Genomic DNA, 16,029 nt, shown 5'->3' on the forward strand with positions numbered 1-16,029 from the left:
GGTGGTGAGGTTGGCCCAGGATCGAACATTGTTTCGTTCTGCTGTGCATGGAGTCGCTATGAGTCGGTTCCGACTCGATGGCACCTGACAACAACAACATAATCTGTCAGGGGTTTCCAGAGCTTCATAATAAAAAATTCTACATTTATACTTAAAATTGACAATCAAAATAGAATCAATGTTTAAGAACATCACTAGAAACAAATTCACAGTCAAAGAATAGGGCATTAAGACTTCTATCTCAGCAGGGGACAAAAGTGACATGGGCCACCAAACAGCTGATTTCATTTGAAATGAAGGGTTCCAACACTTAACTAGTAAGTTTCCATGTCAGGAAACATTTTAAGTTTTTCCATATGTATCACAATGTAAAGTGGAGTCTAGAAGATCTCATGGTCCTTGTGTTGTTGTTGTTGTTGTTAAGTGCTGTCGTGTGGATTCCGACCCATAGCAACCCTGTACAGGGTGTCCAAGGCTGTAAGTCTTTATGGGAGCAGACAGCCTCATCTTCCTCATGCAGAACTGCTGGTAGTTTCAAACTGCTGACCTTGAGATTAGCAGCTTAATTTGTAACCATTACTCTACTCATGGTCCTTAAGAATTAACAAATACTCAGTTTCCCCTTGCATATGTGAACTTGGTGTCTACTCTTTTACACTTTTACACTTTCATCAGAAACATCTCCATGCCATTTCTAGTTCAATCATGGTGGTGGTGAGAAAGTAGGTCACAGTAAGTAGGGTTTGGCTGAGTGATTCTTCTTTCATGGACTTTCTGTTCAGCTGACAGCAGTACGCATGGCTGCAGCTGAGAACACTGTCCCACATTATTGTTATGATATATATTGGTAATGAGAAAATATGTAAACTAAGCAGTGGTCTGCAAACCACAAGGTCAGTGGTTGAAACCTACCAGCTGCTCCTTGGAAACTCTATACAGTGTCACTATGAGTCGGAACCAACTCAGCGGTGTTTAACAACAAGAATAGCAACAAAAAAACTCATCTATTAAAATCTATCACTTTTTGGGTCAGTCACTGACATCGCCTGAGGGGTTCAACCTGAGATTGATTATTTTAAACTATAGAGACCGGGTCCGTTTTGGGGAAGCCAGGAAGCAAAGCAGGAGCTAAACAGGAGAGTCTACCACCAAAAGTCAAATCCAAAAAGTCACTGGATCACCATGAACGACTGGCGTTGGAGAGAGATAGTAAAGAGGTATTTCAAGCAATTAGGTCAGGCGAGTAAGGCAAGGCTTACTTAGTAGAAGTAAACAAGCTCCTGGCCCATTTATTCATTCACATGCTCTCCTTCTCCAATGGCACCTTCTCATTTTCCAATGGAAATAGACCTAGTGATAAAATGTCACTGTACAATTAGGGAATGGATATGTATACGTCTCTTGTAATGACAGAATTATGCATACTGAACTGACACATACATAAACATATGTCAAAGTCTAGTGGAAAACCATAAGCTAAAAATGCTGTTGAAGCAAATGTGCATTACAACACATACTCTAGGGTTAACCCCCACAACCACAGCAAACTGAATTGATCACATTGAACTGAAACAGTAATTTTTCATTAAAAACAAGGAGTACAGCAAGTAAAAACCCAGGACCAAACAACACAAGTAATGTCCGATAAACAACATATACTTCCTTCAAATGGTAGTAACTCCAGCTCCCTGGTAGGGGGCTTGTAGGGCAGAGCTTTGAAAACTGCCATTTGCTCTGTGGTGGAGATTTCTTAGAAAAATCTGAATCTTCATGAGATCCTGGCTAAGACTGAATTTTAATTCAGAATACCAAATTTTGGTAGCTCTAAGACTCAAGTAGTAGGTGACTATCAAAAACTTGTGTAGAAACAAAATACCATAGAACTGTGAGGCATTTGCTATGAAGACCCAACAAAGGACTTGCATTTGGGAGAGTCTGGGGTTCATCACAGGGTGCACTCTGCAGAACTGAGAGCCACTGACTTCTAGCGGCCAGGCCAGCTGAGCTAGAGTACTTGGGCCTCTTGGTTTATTACATTTAACTCCTGGTCTACTTGTGTGAAAGGGCCCCTAGTGGTGCAAATGGTTAATGTATTTGGCTGCTAATTGAAAGACTAGAGGATTGAGTCAAGTGCCTCGGAAGAAAGATCTGGTGGTCTAGTTCTAAAAATATCAGCCATCGGAAACCCTATGGAGCACAGTTCTACCTACACATGGGATCACTAAGAGCCCTTACTGACTCCATGGCAACTGATTTACCCATTCACTAAATTATTCAACATCTTTATTCTGGGACACCTTCTTGGGAACCCACACAGAAGTGTGGCTGCCCCATGATGCTGCTCCTGTCTCCTTCTAAGGAGAGGTAAGAGATATTTCTGGCTATAACATTCCTGGATCAGAAGTCTCTCACATATGTTTGCTGTTCTGACTCAAAGCGACCCTGTATAGGGTTTTCGAGGAGAGGCTGGTGAGTTTGAACCACCAACCTTGTGATTCAAACCAACCCATTGGTCCAGTGCATTATTCTGCAGTGCCACACCAGGATTCCTCGCACATATAGATGTTTTATAAACAGAATGTGATGAGTTAGGAAATAAAGATAAGAAGTAAGAACAAATTTTTCGGCAGCGCATATGACAGGCACAAGAAAGAAAAAAAATGTTTTTGTGCCAATTTCCAGATGTGTAGTATTTTTAAAAATTTAAGCACAGTAAAGTTTTAAACATCTGAACTCAAAACTGAGAGCTGGTAGGAGTGGTGGCTTTGGACATCAATGAAACTATGCTAAGAATGTAAAGTTTTGAAGATGAGCCTATATGTTATATATTTACCTGCAACACTAAGGATCCTGAGCAAATTTAGCAATCACAGATGTGTGTAACTGTTTTCTTTAGCTAAACTAGGATGCCTTGTCTCTCTGCCTCTTATGAACAGCAAAGCCAGATAACATACTTTGCAAGTGGAAAACATTTTATTTGCATGTGAATGTAGAACAATTAGCAGAAGTTCCAAAATCCAAAAAAAAAAAAAAAAAAAAAGACTCAAAACTCACAGGATACCCTAGCATATGTATATGAATAACTCCCATTATGTAGTAAAAAAGAAAGGAGCATGTAAACACATGTCAGAAATTAAAACATAACTTTCATTTCTCGTAAAAAACAGCAAAGGTTATACAGAAATAAACTGCATCACCAGACATTTACAGTCTCCTAACAAAAGTCTACAATTTCCTGCAAAAGAAGATGTACCAGTTGCTTCAGGATGTGGGTGAGACAAGTGTGTTCCTGTGGTAACCATTTCCCAAACAAGAAAAAAAGTTACAGGCAAATCTTTGCTAATCTGTAGACCACCAGGTTTTCTGATTTATGAAAGCAATGAGTATAGAAGAGATTAAGTGGTTTAAAAAAATGAATGAAAAATATTTTATAATCATTGAAATGTCAAAATAACTTTTATAATGGAAAAAGGCCATCTGACATAGTTTTATATTGTCAATTCATTTCTGTATAAGGCATTGTACTACAGATAAACAGACTAGATTTATAATCCGATCGAATATGCATGTAAATTCCTTAAAGTCAATCTCCCCAAACTCATTGCCTTCAAATTGATTCTGAATCATAGCAACATTACAACAAACAGCTTCATCTTTCTCCGGTGGGCTAAAACCACCAAACTTTTGGTTGGCAGCAGAACACTTAGCTGCAGCACAATCAGGTAATTGATGCATCAACTTCAAGGCTTAGTTTGTCCATCAAACTATAGGCAGTTGTTGCTAAGCACTGTCAAGTCGGTTCCAACTCACAGTGACTCTATATATAGGGTTTCCAAGGAGCAGCAGGTGATTTTCAACTGCTAACTTTGCAGTTCAACCTGACCCTGCAATCCAGTGCTTTATCCTACAGCACCACACCATGACTCTTTCTACTGAGAGAGGTTACTCTTTGTTGTTATTGTTGTTGGTAAGTGCTGTCGAGTCACTTCCTACACACTGTGACCCAGTATAGAATTGTCTCTACTTGTCAGTTTGTCATACTGTGGTGGCTTGTGTGTTGCTGTGATTCTGGAAGCTATGTCACAAGCATTTTAAATATAAGCAGGGTCACCCATGGTGGACAGGTTTCAGCTGAGCTTCCTGATGAAGACAGACTAGGAAGAAAGAGAGATGGACTGCTTCTGAATATTTACTCACTGAAAACCATACAAATAGCAGTGGAACACTGTCAGCACCAGATTACTGAATATTGAAACATGGTGAAGAGCACCAGAATATTGTCAGACATAGGGCTGGAAGATGAGCCACTTAGGTTGGAAGGCACTCAAAATATGACTGGGGAAGAGCTGCCTCCTCAAAGTAGAGTTGACCTTGATAACATGAATGGAGTAAAGTCCTCGGGACCTTCATCTGCTGTTGGGGAACAACTCAAAATGAAGAGAACAGCTGTAAAAATACATTAATAATCAGAATATGGAATGTAAAAAGTATGAATCTAGGCAAATTGGAAATTTTCTAAAATGATATGGAACACATAAGCATTGATATCCTAGGCATTAGGGAGCTGAAATGGACTAGTATTGGCCAGGTTGAATCTGACAACCACATGGTTTACTATGCCGGGAATGACAAATTGAGGATGAATGGCTTTACATTCATTATTAAAAAGAACATATCAAGATCATTCATGAAGCACAAAGTTCTCTGTGATAGGATATATCCATATGTCTACAAGGAAGAACAGTTAATATCACCATTATTCAAATTTATGCACCAACCACTAAAGACAGTAAAGATGAAACTGAGGAATTCTACCAACTTCTTGAGTCTGAAATTGATCAAACATGCAATCAAGATGTATTGATTATTACTGGTGACTGGAATGTAAAGGCTGTAAACAAAGAGGAAGGATTAGTAGTTGGAAAATATGGCCTTGGTGATAGAAAATATTCTGGAGATCGCATGATAGAATTTTGCAAGACCAATGACTTCTTCACTGCAAATACCTTTTTAAAATAACATAAAAGAAGATTATACACATGGAATACACAGAAATCAAATTGACTACATCTGTGGAAAGAGATGGTTTAAAAGTTCCCAGGCCAAGGGTAGATTGTGGAACAAACCATCAATTGCTCGTATGCAAATTCAGACTGAAGCTGAAGAAAATTAAAGTTAAGTTCCTGAGAGCTGAAAGATGATCTTGATTATATCCCACCTAAATTTAGAAATCATCTGAAGAACAGATGCGATGTATTAGACACTAAAGACCGAAGACCAGACGAGTTGTGGGATGACATCAAGAATATCGTACAGGAAAAAATTGAAAGGCCATTGAGAACACAACAAAGAAGGAAAAGACCAAAATGGATGGCAGAAGTGACTCTGAAACTTGCTATCAAGCATACAGATGCTACAGCAAATGGAATAAGTGAGGAGGTACAGAGCCAAACAGAAAAAAATTAAATATCAGCTCAAGAAGACAAAGTTAAGTATTATAACAAAATATGCAAAGACCTAGACTTAGAAAACCCAAAGGGAAGAACATGTTCATCATTTCAAAAGCTGAGGGAACTGAAGAAAAAATTCAATCCTCTTGCAGTATTGAAGGATTCTATGGGCAAAATACTAAATGATGCAGAAACAGTTAAAAAAAAAAAAAAAAAAAGATGGAATACACAGAATCACGGTACCAAAAGGGAATGGTGATGTTCAACCATTTCAAGAGGGAGCATATGATCAAGAGCCAATGATCCTGAAGGAAGAATATCCAAGATGCATTGAAGGCATTGATAAAGAACAAGGCACTGGGAATTGATGGAATATAAATTGAAATCTTTCAACAAACTGATGTGGCATATAGACCAAGAAATTTGGAAGACAACTACTTAGCTAGCTGACTGGAATAAATCTGTATTTGTGACTATTCAACAGTGACCCATGGAAAGCAGAGATTATCCGATGATATCATTGATATCTCATGCAAGTAAAGTTTTACTAAAGATAATGCAAAAATTGCTGAAAACATTAAATGCAATAGATCTTCCAGAGGTTCATGTCGTATTCAGAAGAGGATGTGGAATGAGGGATATCATTACTGATGTCAGATGGAGCTTGGCTGAAAGCAGATAATATCAGAAAGATGTTTATCTGTGCTTTAGTGTATGCAAAGGCTTTTGATGTGTGGATCATGACAAGCTATGGATAACATTGCAAAGTATGAGTATTCCAAAACATTTAATTCTGCTCATGAGGAACCTGTACACAGACCAAGATTCAGTTGTTTGAACAGAACAAGGGAATACCAAATGGTTTAATATTAGGAAAGGTGTTCACCAGGGTTGTATTCTTTCACCATACTTATTCAATCTGTGTTCTGAACAAATAAACGAAGAAGCTGGATTATATAAAGAAAAACATGACATCAGGATTGGAGGAAGACTCATTAACAAGCTGTGATATGCAGATGATACAGCCTTTCTTGCTGAAAGCAAAGAGGACTTAAAATATTTACTGATGATGATCAAAGACCACAGACTTCATTAAGGGTTGCACCTCAATGTAAAGAAAACAAAAATCTTTACCAGTGGAACAATAAACAGCATCCATATAAACAGAGAAAAGAATGAAGTTGACAAAGACTTCATTTTGGTCGGATCAACCATCAACACTCATGGAAGTAGCAGTCAAGAAATGAAACGAAACATTTCATTGGGGAAATCTGCTGTATAAGACCTCTTTAAAGAGCAAAGATGTCAGTTTGAGAACAAAGGTGCACCTGACCCAATCCATGATCTTTTCAATAACCTCATATGCAAGTGAAAGTGGCACAGTGAATAAGGAGGACCATAGATGAATTGATGCCTTTGAACTATGGTGATGGAGGAGAATATTAAAAGTACCACGGACTGCCAAAAGAACTAACAGTTCTGTGTTGGAAGAAGTACACCCAGAGTGCTTGTTGGAATCCAGGATGGCTGGCTAGACTTTGGACACATTATCAGGAGGTACCAGTCGCTAGAGAAAGATATCATGTTTGGTAAAAGTGGAAGATTGGAGAAAAAGAGGAAGACCTCCAACAAGAATGACTGCCATAGTGGCAGCAGCAATGGGCTCAAGCATAGCAATCAATGACTGTGAGATTGGCTCATGACTGGGCAATGTTTCATTTTGTTGTGCATAAGGTCGCTATGAGCTGGTATCAACTTGATGGCATCTAACAACAAATAACTACATAGGGTTTCCATGGAGAGGCTGGTGAGTTTGACCCGCTGACCTTGCAGTTCAAACTGACCTTGTGATTTAAACTGGACTTGTGGTTCACACCGACCTTGTGGTACAGTGCATTATCCTGAAGTGCCACACCAGGATACCTAAGTATCAATTATTTTGGTGATGCAAATTCAGATTTATTCAACTAAAATATGTTGTACCTTTCACTTCTTATATTCTGTCCTTATCTTCTTATCATCAACTTATCTTCTTTTAATAGTTACACAATTAGTGCTCTTTCACACTTGCCTCTTTTCTGTGTAAAATTCATTTTACTCATGCATACTCTAAATAAGCATTGATTATTCCCTAAATATAAAAAAAAACAACCGATGGGGCCAAAACATCTTTCCTTCTCTGTTTTTTCATGTTGCAGTTACTACTCTTGTGGAATTCATTCAATAACTATCTCTAATAATACAAGTCTCATTTTATATTCCATTCTGATGATTGATTCAGAACATTAATGACTATTATTTTTACCATGATGGGATAGAATGGACTAGGGAGAGGGAGATGGTGAGGAGACAATATAAGTACATTTATTACTTGTGTACAACATACAATGCACTTGGCTTTTGTTTAACACAAATTATCTTATGTTTCACAACAACAAAATGGGATTGGTACATTATCCCCAGCTCATAAATTGGGAAACTGAGTCCCTTAGCATTGAAGGGATTGATCACCTAAGGTCACATAACTAGTAAGTGATTAAATGCCAGCATTGGAATCCCAGTCTGTTGAATTAAATACTGTGAACAGCTGCTCTAAGTAGAAGAATTGGCAACCAATACATTTTTTGAATCTTTGGATATTGTCTTAATTTATACTACACATAAAACCTAGTCATCCTCTTCTTCCATTTTGCCTAAAAAAACAATACCCCATTTACATGATTTACTAAAGAAATGCCTTCTAACAATGGTTTTTGTGGCAAAGGCAGACATTGTGCACAGAGAAAAATAATGCAAATGAGTAACGTAAAGCATTTTTAAAACTCTGAAACTTATCTACTTAGACCACGTGATACGCTTGATGTATTCAGATCATAAAAGATAGCAGATATCAAATAATCTAGGCATTTAAAAATTAGTATGGTAGAAAAAAAATTAACTAAGTGAAAATGGAAGCATGAATCCATTGTTACGAATGGGAACAAAATATCACAAAATTTTAAAGAAAAAACACATTTATTTTGTGGCACTCAAGTTATTTCTCATCAGTTTGTACCTTATAGTCGTCATAATCCTTGCCATCTAGCAAGTCTCTTTTTCCCAGTTCTATCACTTGTTTTTCAGAGGCATCGGCTGGGAGATGCTTAGTTCTGGCTTGTTCATAAATAGGTTTTCCACAGAAAAAAAGTTCCTTCCAATCATGCATCAACTTCTCTGGAATCAGACTAATGGAACCATGAATAAATAAAAAGAGAGATAGAGAAAGGTTGAAAAAAATACCCAGAAATGAATCAACATTACGTCACATACACACTTCACATCTTTTTCTTTTTTAGTATTATATTTAGGCAATTAACTCACCTTTGCCAGAATTAAACAGAAAATACTGAGGAATAATTTGAAATAGAATCACATATGCAAGGATAATAAGACCATCACCCATTAGATTGCATTGTTACATGTAATATGTAAATATGCCAACTGAACTATAATCTTATAGGAGCTGCAGGCAGGATTCCGCCCTTTCATTTGCATATGATGACAGAGACCTAGAGTGAGGTTGTGCAGCCATTTGATATCAAAGCTGGAATTGAAGAACCAGTGTTTTCTGATAGTGCTCATGATTTTTATAGGTAATAGTGCCTTGTTCTGTTGTTGCTGTTAAATGCCATTGAATCAATTCCGACTCATAGCTACCCTGTACAGTGTTTCCATGGCTGTAAGTATTTGTGGGAGCAGAAAACCTCATTTATTTTCATGTGGAGAGAGGTTGGTAGGCTCACTCCAAACAGCCAACAGCTTTGGAAACCCCATGTGGCAGTTCTACTGTCCTACAGAGTCCCAATGCATCAGAGTCAACTCAATAGTCATTGGCTTGTTTTTTTGGTTAAATACTTGTACATCTTAACGAGCTCTGGTGGTGCAGTGGTTAAGTACTTGGTTGTGAACTGAAAGGTTAGTGCTTTGAATGCAACAGTTGCTCCATGGCATAAAGATATGGTAGTCAGCCTCTACCTGACCCATAGCGACCCTGTATAGGGTTTCCAAGGAGTGGTTGATAAGCTTGAACCACCAACTTTGTGGTTCAAACTGGCATTGCAGTCCAGCTCATTAACCCACACTAGCACCACACTAGCCTTCTAAATCCTGTGGGCAGTTCCTACAGGGTCACTATGGGTCAGAATCCACTCCATGGTATACAACAAAAATGGTAGTTATACATGAAAACTTAGAAATGGATGAGTTCAGGTACGGAAATATAATATCAAAGATATTACAACAGCAATGGCTTCTATGGTGAAATAACTGATGAATCTAGTCAAACACATTAGCTGATATCTGTAGTTACTGAAATAATTTCCCACTCAAATGAAGTCTTTAACAAAATCCAGTGTATATAAGTAGTTTGATACCAAAGATATCTTTCTGCTTTTGGAAAAAATTGCATGTTGTTCAGTGCAGTACATGGAAAATCAAGATGAGTTTACCTGTATGGAGACTTGTTGTCAAGTGCTGTTAAGTCAGTTCCAACTCATAGCGACTCTGTATATATGGTTTCTGAGGCTGTAATTCTTTGTGGAAGCAGAAACCCTCATATTTCTCCCACAGAGCAGCTGGTGGGCTTGAACCACCAACTTTGTGGCTCACAGTCCAGTGCTTATTGTATGGATCCACCGTGTTCCTCACAGTAATAAAATTTTACCATAGCCAATGTATTCAGTTACAAAAGTAAAAGCTACTTAAAAATTCAACAATTAAAAAAAAAAAAAAAAAAAAAAAAAGTTGCCACTAAGTTGATTCTGTATGTCAGAGTAGAAGTGTATGGTACTCCATAGGATTTTCAGTGGCTGAATCTTCTAAATTAGATTTCCAGGACTCTCTTCTGAGGTGCTTCTGAGTAGGCACACACCTTGAACAGTTGAGCACATTAACTATTTGCACCACCCAAACACTCCTAAAATTTTGATATAAACACTCCATAAATGTTCCACAACTTTTAGTGTAACTTTTACTACCCATGTAACTTCTAATATGTATTTTTTCATTAAAAGTTTTTATAGCCAATATATTCTATACACTAATTTTTATGAAGGAAAATTTATCAAGTAACAAAAGGTGGAATGGAATAATGTAAGCTTATGTGAAATGATTCAATAATCATGCTAAATGCATATAGTCCTCAACTTCGAACCAGTTGTGCTGTGAAAGTTGAGTTTTAAGTCAGTTACTTGACATAAAAATATTACTTATTATATGTACTGGAAAAAAGGACTTAAGTACCCCTTCTTGTTTTTAAGTGCCTTTGAGTCAGTTTCAACTCATAGAAACCCTGCATAGGGTTTCCTAGGAGTGGTTTCTGAGTTTGAACTGCCAACTTTGCAGTTCAAACTGACCTTGCAATCCAGTGCATTAACCTTCAGTACCACACCTGTACTCCATTTCTATCATGATGACCCCAGGCCAGTGTTATTTAGACTGTCTCTACAACCACTCCTGAAAAAGGAATTCACAAACCTGAGTTTCAGGGGATCCTTCCCTGAAAGTTTTCCAAGGATCTTTCAGGTAGGTGTCACAGGGAGAAGATAATTCAAAAAATTTCTTTCTTCTTCTTTGTTATCTGAAAATTTCTGGAAGCTGAGATCTTTTGTAAACCCTTTGATATTTGGAATTCAATGATTATTTATCAACAAAGAACTTCTGTATACTAGAATTCATTTTATCCAGACTAGTTCATCAAACCCAGTACTAGTTCTTGAAGATAAATCTTCTGTACAATCTTGCAGTGGGAGATTTTGAAAAGAAGTAAGTTTCAGTTATTGTAAGATTATAATTCATCTCTCTTGCAATACAAGACTTAGTGAACTTTCCTGTCTAAATAGCTATGCAGTGGGAGTCTTGAAGAATTCCTCAAAGTCCTTATAGTGGGTATTTTTTTCCTCCTTTCTCCTTCATATAACAGGACTTCAAAATCTAAAAGTAATTTCTGATCCTTCTGTAAACCTTTTAATATTCTCTTCCTGTGACAATTCTACTATGCCATTTGTATATGCTCTATGACTTCAGGATTCAAATTCATTAAAGAAACCTATAAAAAGTAGAATAAGCAAACACTGACTGTTCTTGGCTGAAAGCAGAGAATACCAGAAAGATTTTTACTTGTGCTTTACTGATGATGCAAAGGCTTTTGATTGTGTGGACCATGACAATTTATGGGTAACATTGAAAAGAATGGGTACTCCAGAACACAAAATTGTGTTTATGAAGAACCTGTACATAGACCAAAAAGCAGTCATTAGAACAGAACAAGGAGATAATGAAGGGTTTAAAATTAGGAAAGGTATGCACCCCAGCTGTATTCTTTCACCAAATTTATTCAATTCATATGCTGTGCAAATAATCTGAGTAGCTGGATTTGATATGAAGAAAAATGTGCATCAGGATTTGAAGAAGACTTATTAACAAAGTGTGATATGCAGATGATACAACTTTGCTTGCTGGAAGCGAAGAGGACTTACTAATGAAGATTAAAGACCACAGCCTTTAGTATGGGTTGCACCTCAATGTAAAGACATTAACAATCCTTACCACTGGACCAATAAATAACTTCATGATTAATGGAGAAAAGATTGAAGTTATTAAAAACTTCATTTTATTTCAATTTACAATCAACATTCATTCATGAAAGAAAGTAAAACAAAATCAAAGGACAAAGTGTTCAAGAGCAAAGATGTCAGTCTGAGGACTAAGGTTTTTCAATAGGCTTATATACATGTGAAGTCATGGCATTTCCAATAGCCTTATATACATGTGAAAGTTTGACAATGAATAAGGAAGAAATTACAAGAATTGATGCATTTGGGTTATGGTTTTAGAGAAGAATAATGAAGTACTGGAGACTGCCAGAAGAGCAAACTAATCTATCTTGCAAAAAAAGTGCAGTGAGAATACTTCTTGGAGGTGAGAATTGTGACACTTTGTTTATCAGACTTTGGACATATTGTCAGGAGGGACCAGTCCCTGGAGAAGGACATCATGCTTAGTAAAATGGCAGGTTGGTGAAAAAGAAGAAGACCCTACAATAATGTGACCTTTATCATAAAATCCTTTTCACACTTAAGAATGTGCAAATAGGAACAGGCAAAATTGCAAAAAGAGGGACACATTTTCAATATCTTCACTAGTTTCATAATGTTGGTCTCCTTGTTCTTTTCTCAAACTTATGCTTTATATCAAGATCTAAACCTCAATGGTCCTCACCTAATCCATCAAGTCTCCCTGGTAAGAAAACTGTTTCCTGTAGCTTCTAAAGCCACGTGCCTCCATTTTTCGCTGAATCAAAGTTCATAAAATTCTATGGATACATTTGGGCACACAGATTTTCTCAAATGATCCTAGTCAACAAATCCTCAAATGAGCCTGATCTATTTAAGAACGTATTTGCTTCGAAATAAAACAAGTAAGAAACTCCACATATCAGACAATGAGTATTTTATAAATTGTTGTTAGATGTCGTCCATTCAATTCTGACTCATAGTGACCCTCTGGATATCACAGAACAAAACACTGCTTGGTCCCATGTCATCTTCACAATTGTTATCGCTCTTGAACCCATTTGTGTGCTACTAGATTCATCCATTTTACTGAGGGTCTTCCTTTTTTATGACGACCCTCCACTTTACCAAGCATGATAGCCTTTCTCCAGGGACATGTTCTCGATGACAATATGTCCATGGTTTGAGTGACAAATTCTCACCATTGTCCCTTCCAAGGAGAAATCTTTCTTCCAAAAAACCAGATTTGTTCACTCTTTTGGAAGTCCATGGTATTTTCAATATATTTTCCCAATAACATAATTCAAATGCATAGATTCTTCTACAGTTTTCCTTATTCCGTGTCCAGATTTTGCATGCATATGAAGTGAGTGAAAATACTTTGACTCGGACCAGGCACACCTTAATCCTCAAAATGGCATTTTTGCTCTTTAATACTTTAAAGAGGTCTTTCAGCATATGTGCCACATGCAATGCATCACTTGACTTCTTGACTGTTGTTTCCATGAGTGTTGATTAATGAAGCAAGAAAAATGAAGTCTTTGACAATTTCAATCTTTTCTCCATTTATCATGATGTTATTTATTGCTCCAGTGGTGAGGATTTTACATTGAGGTCAATCCATACTGAAGACTAATCTTTGAACCTCATCAGTAAGTACTTCAAGTTCTCTTCGATTCCAGCATGCAAGGATGTGTCATTTGCATATGGCAGGTTGTTGATGAGTCTTCCTTCAATTTTACTACCACAATCTTGTTTATACAATCCAATCTCTTGGATTATTTGCTCAGCATACAGATTGAATAGGGTTGGTAAAAGAATATAACTCTGGAACACATCTTTCCGGATTTTAAACCATTCAGTATACCCTTGTTCTGTTTAAACTGCCTCTTCGTTTATGTACCGGTTCCCATGATCACACCCAAGTGTTCTAGATTACCCATTCTTTGCAATGCTATCCATAGTTTGTTATGATCCACACAGTCAAATGCCTTTGCATAGCCAATAAAACTTTCTGCTATTCTTTGCTTTTAACCAACATGCATCTGATGTCAGCAATACAGCCCTTATTCCATGTCCTCTACTGAATCCAGATTGAATTTCTGGCAGCTCCATGTCAATGTACTGCTGCAATCATTTTTTAAATTAATTTCAGAAAAAAAATCACTTGCATTATGATATTGGCTATATTGTTCTATGATTTCCACATTCTGCTGGGTCACCTTTCTTTGAAATGAGCATTACTGTGGAACTCCTCCAGTTGGTTCTCCAGGTATCTGTCTTCCAAATTTCTAGACATAGAGCAGTTAGTGCTTCCAGTGCTGTATCAGTTTGTTGGAACATTTCAATTTGTATAATGTCAATTCTTAGAGCCTAGTTCTTTTGTTAATGCCTTCAGTACAGCATGGATTTCTTCCTCAAATACCATCAGTTCTTCATCAGAAGGTACCTCTTGAATTGCCTGAACATCAACCTATTCTTTTTGGTACAGTGACTGTATATTCTTTCCATCTTCCTTTGATGCTTTCTGCATCATTCAGTATTTTGACTATATAATCCTTCAGTATTTCAAATTAAGGCTTAACAATTTTTGTTTTTGTTTTTCAATTCTATTAGCTTGAGAAATGCTGAGGATATTCTTCCTTTTTGGCATTCTAACTCCAGGTCTTTGCACAGTTTATAAGAATACTTTAATTTGTCTTCTTAGGCAGCGCTTTGAAAACTTCTGTTCAGCTTTTTTTATGTCATCATTTCTTCCAGTCACTTTATCTTCTCTACATTCAAGAGCAAGTTTCAGAGTCACTTCTAGCAAACACCTTGGTCTTTTGTTTCTTTCCTGTGTTTTTAAAGACTTTTACTTTTTTCATTGATGTCATCCCACAACTCCTCTGATCTTCAGTCAGTAGCGTCTACTGCATCAAATCTGGTTTTGAGATGGACTCTAAATTTAATTGGGTATACTTAAGGATGTATTTTTGTTCTTGTGGTCTAGTTTTAATTGTGTTCAGCTTCAGCCTGACTTGGCATATGAGCAATTGATCCCACAGTTGGCTCTTGGCCTTGTTTTTACTGATGATATTGAGCTTCTCCATAGTTACCTACCCACATATGTAGTCAGTTTAACTCTGGTGGATTTCATCTGGTTAAGTCCACATATATAGCCACCATTTATGTTTTGAAGAAAGGTATTCGCAAAGAAGAAGTTGTCAGTCTGGTAAAATTCTATCATGAGATCTCTAGCATCATTTCTATCACCAAGGCTATATTTTTCAACCACTGATCCTTATTCTGTTTCCAACTTTTGAACTCAAATGGTTGTTAATTATCAATGCATCTTGATTGTATGCCTGATCAATTTCAAATGGAAGAAATTGGTAGGATTCTTTAATTTCCTTATCATTGGTTTTAGTGGAATTTTTTAATGGAATAAGATATATAAACACAGTTGATTTTAAACAAAGTTAGTTACACGGTGAACTAAGTCAATAACCAAGGCCATCTGTACCGTACTTTTAAGTCTTTTTTGGAACATTTAGCCTATGTAATCGGTGTACTGTATATTTTACAATCTTCTCATTTTTCATTCTCAGCCATGTTTCCAAGGAGTCCTGTTGGTGAAGCAGTTAAGTGCTTGGCTGCTAAAGAGAGTTGATTTGAACCTACCAGCTGCTCTGTAAGAGAGAGATGTGGCAGTTTGCTTCTGTAAAGACTATTGTTGTTGTTAAGTGCCATTGAGTCAGTTCTAACTCATAGGGCCTCTATAGGATTTCCGAGGAACAGCCGAGTGGATTTGAACCACCAGCTTATGTTTCAAACTGACTTCATGGTCCAGTGCTTATCCTACAGTACCACAGCCTTGGGATCCCTATTAATCAGTTCTACCCAGGGCAGCGAGAACTTCAAGCAGCAGCGAGACGTGTAGTGTGGAGCTCCAACAACAACACGGAATACTGGGCCACAAGGCTGTTTAACTGCAAGTTGCGGAAAGCCTTATCTCTCTCACATGGAGGGCCTGGAGGATTTGAGCT

General features: G+C 37.2%; 1 protein-coding gene across 1 annotated transcript in view; it reads right to left on the reverse strand.

Annotated features, from left to right (window-relative positions):
* Window positions 1-16,029, reverse strand: part of SPEF2 (sperm flagellar 2) — a 366,767-nt gene that overhangs the window by 271,744 nt on the left and 78,994 nt on the right. Inside the window, 1 exon segment of the mRNA XM_006876554.1 lies at window positions 8,506-8,674. Coding sequence (XP_006876616.1) covers window positions 8,506-8,674 — 169 coding nt within the window.

The sequence above is a fragment of the Chrysochloris asiatica genome, unplaced genomic scaffold (genome assembly GCF_000296735.1).
Source record: "Chrysochloris asiatica unplaced genomic scaffold, ChrAsi1.0 scaffold00390, whole genome shotgun sequence".
Lineage (NCBI taxonomy): Eukaryota > Metazoa > Chordata > Mammalia > Afrosoricida > Chrysochloridae > Chrysochloris > Chrysochloris asiatica.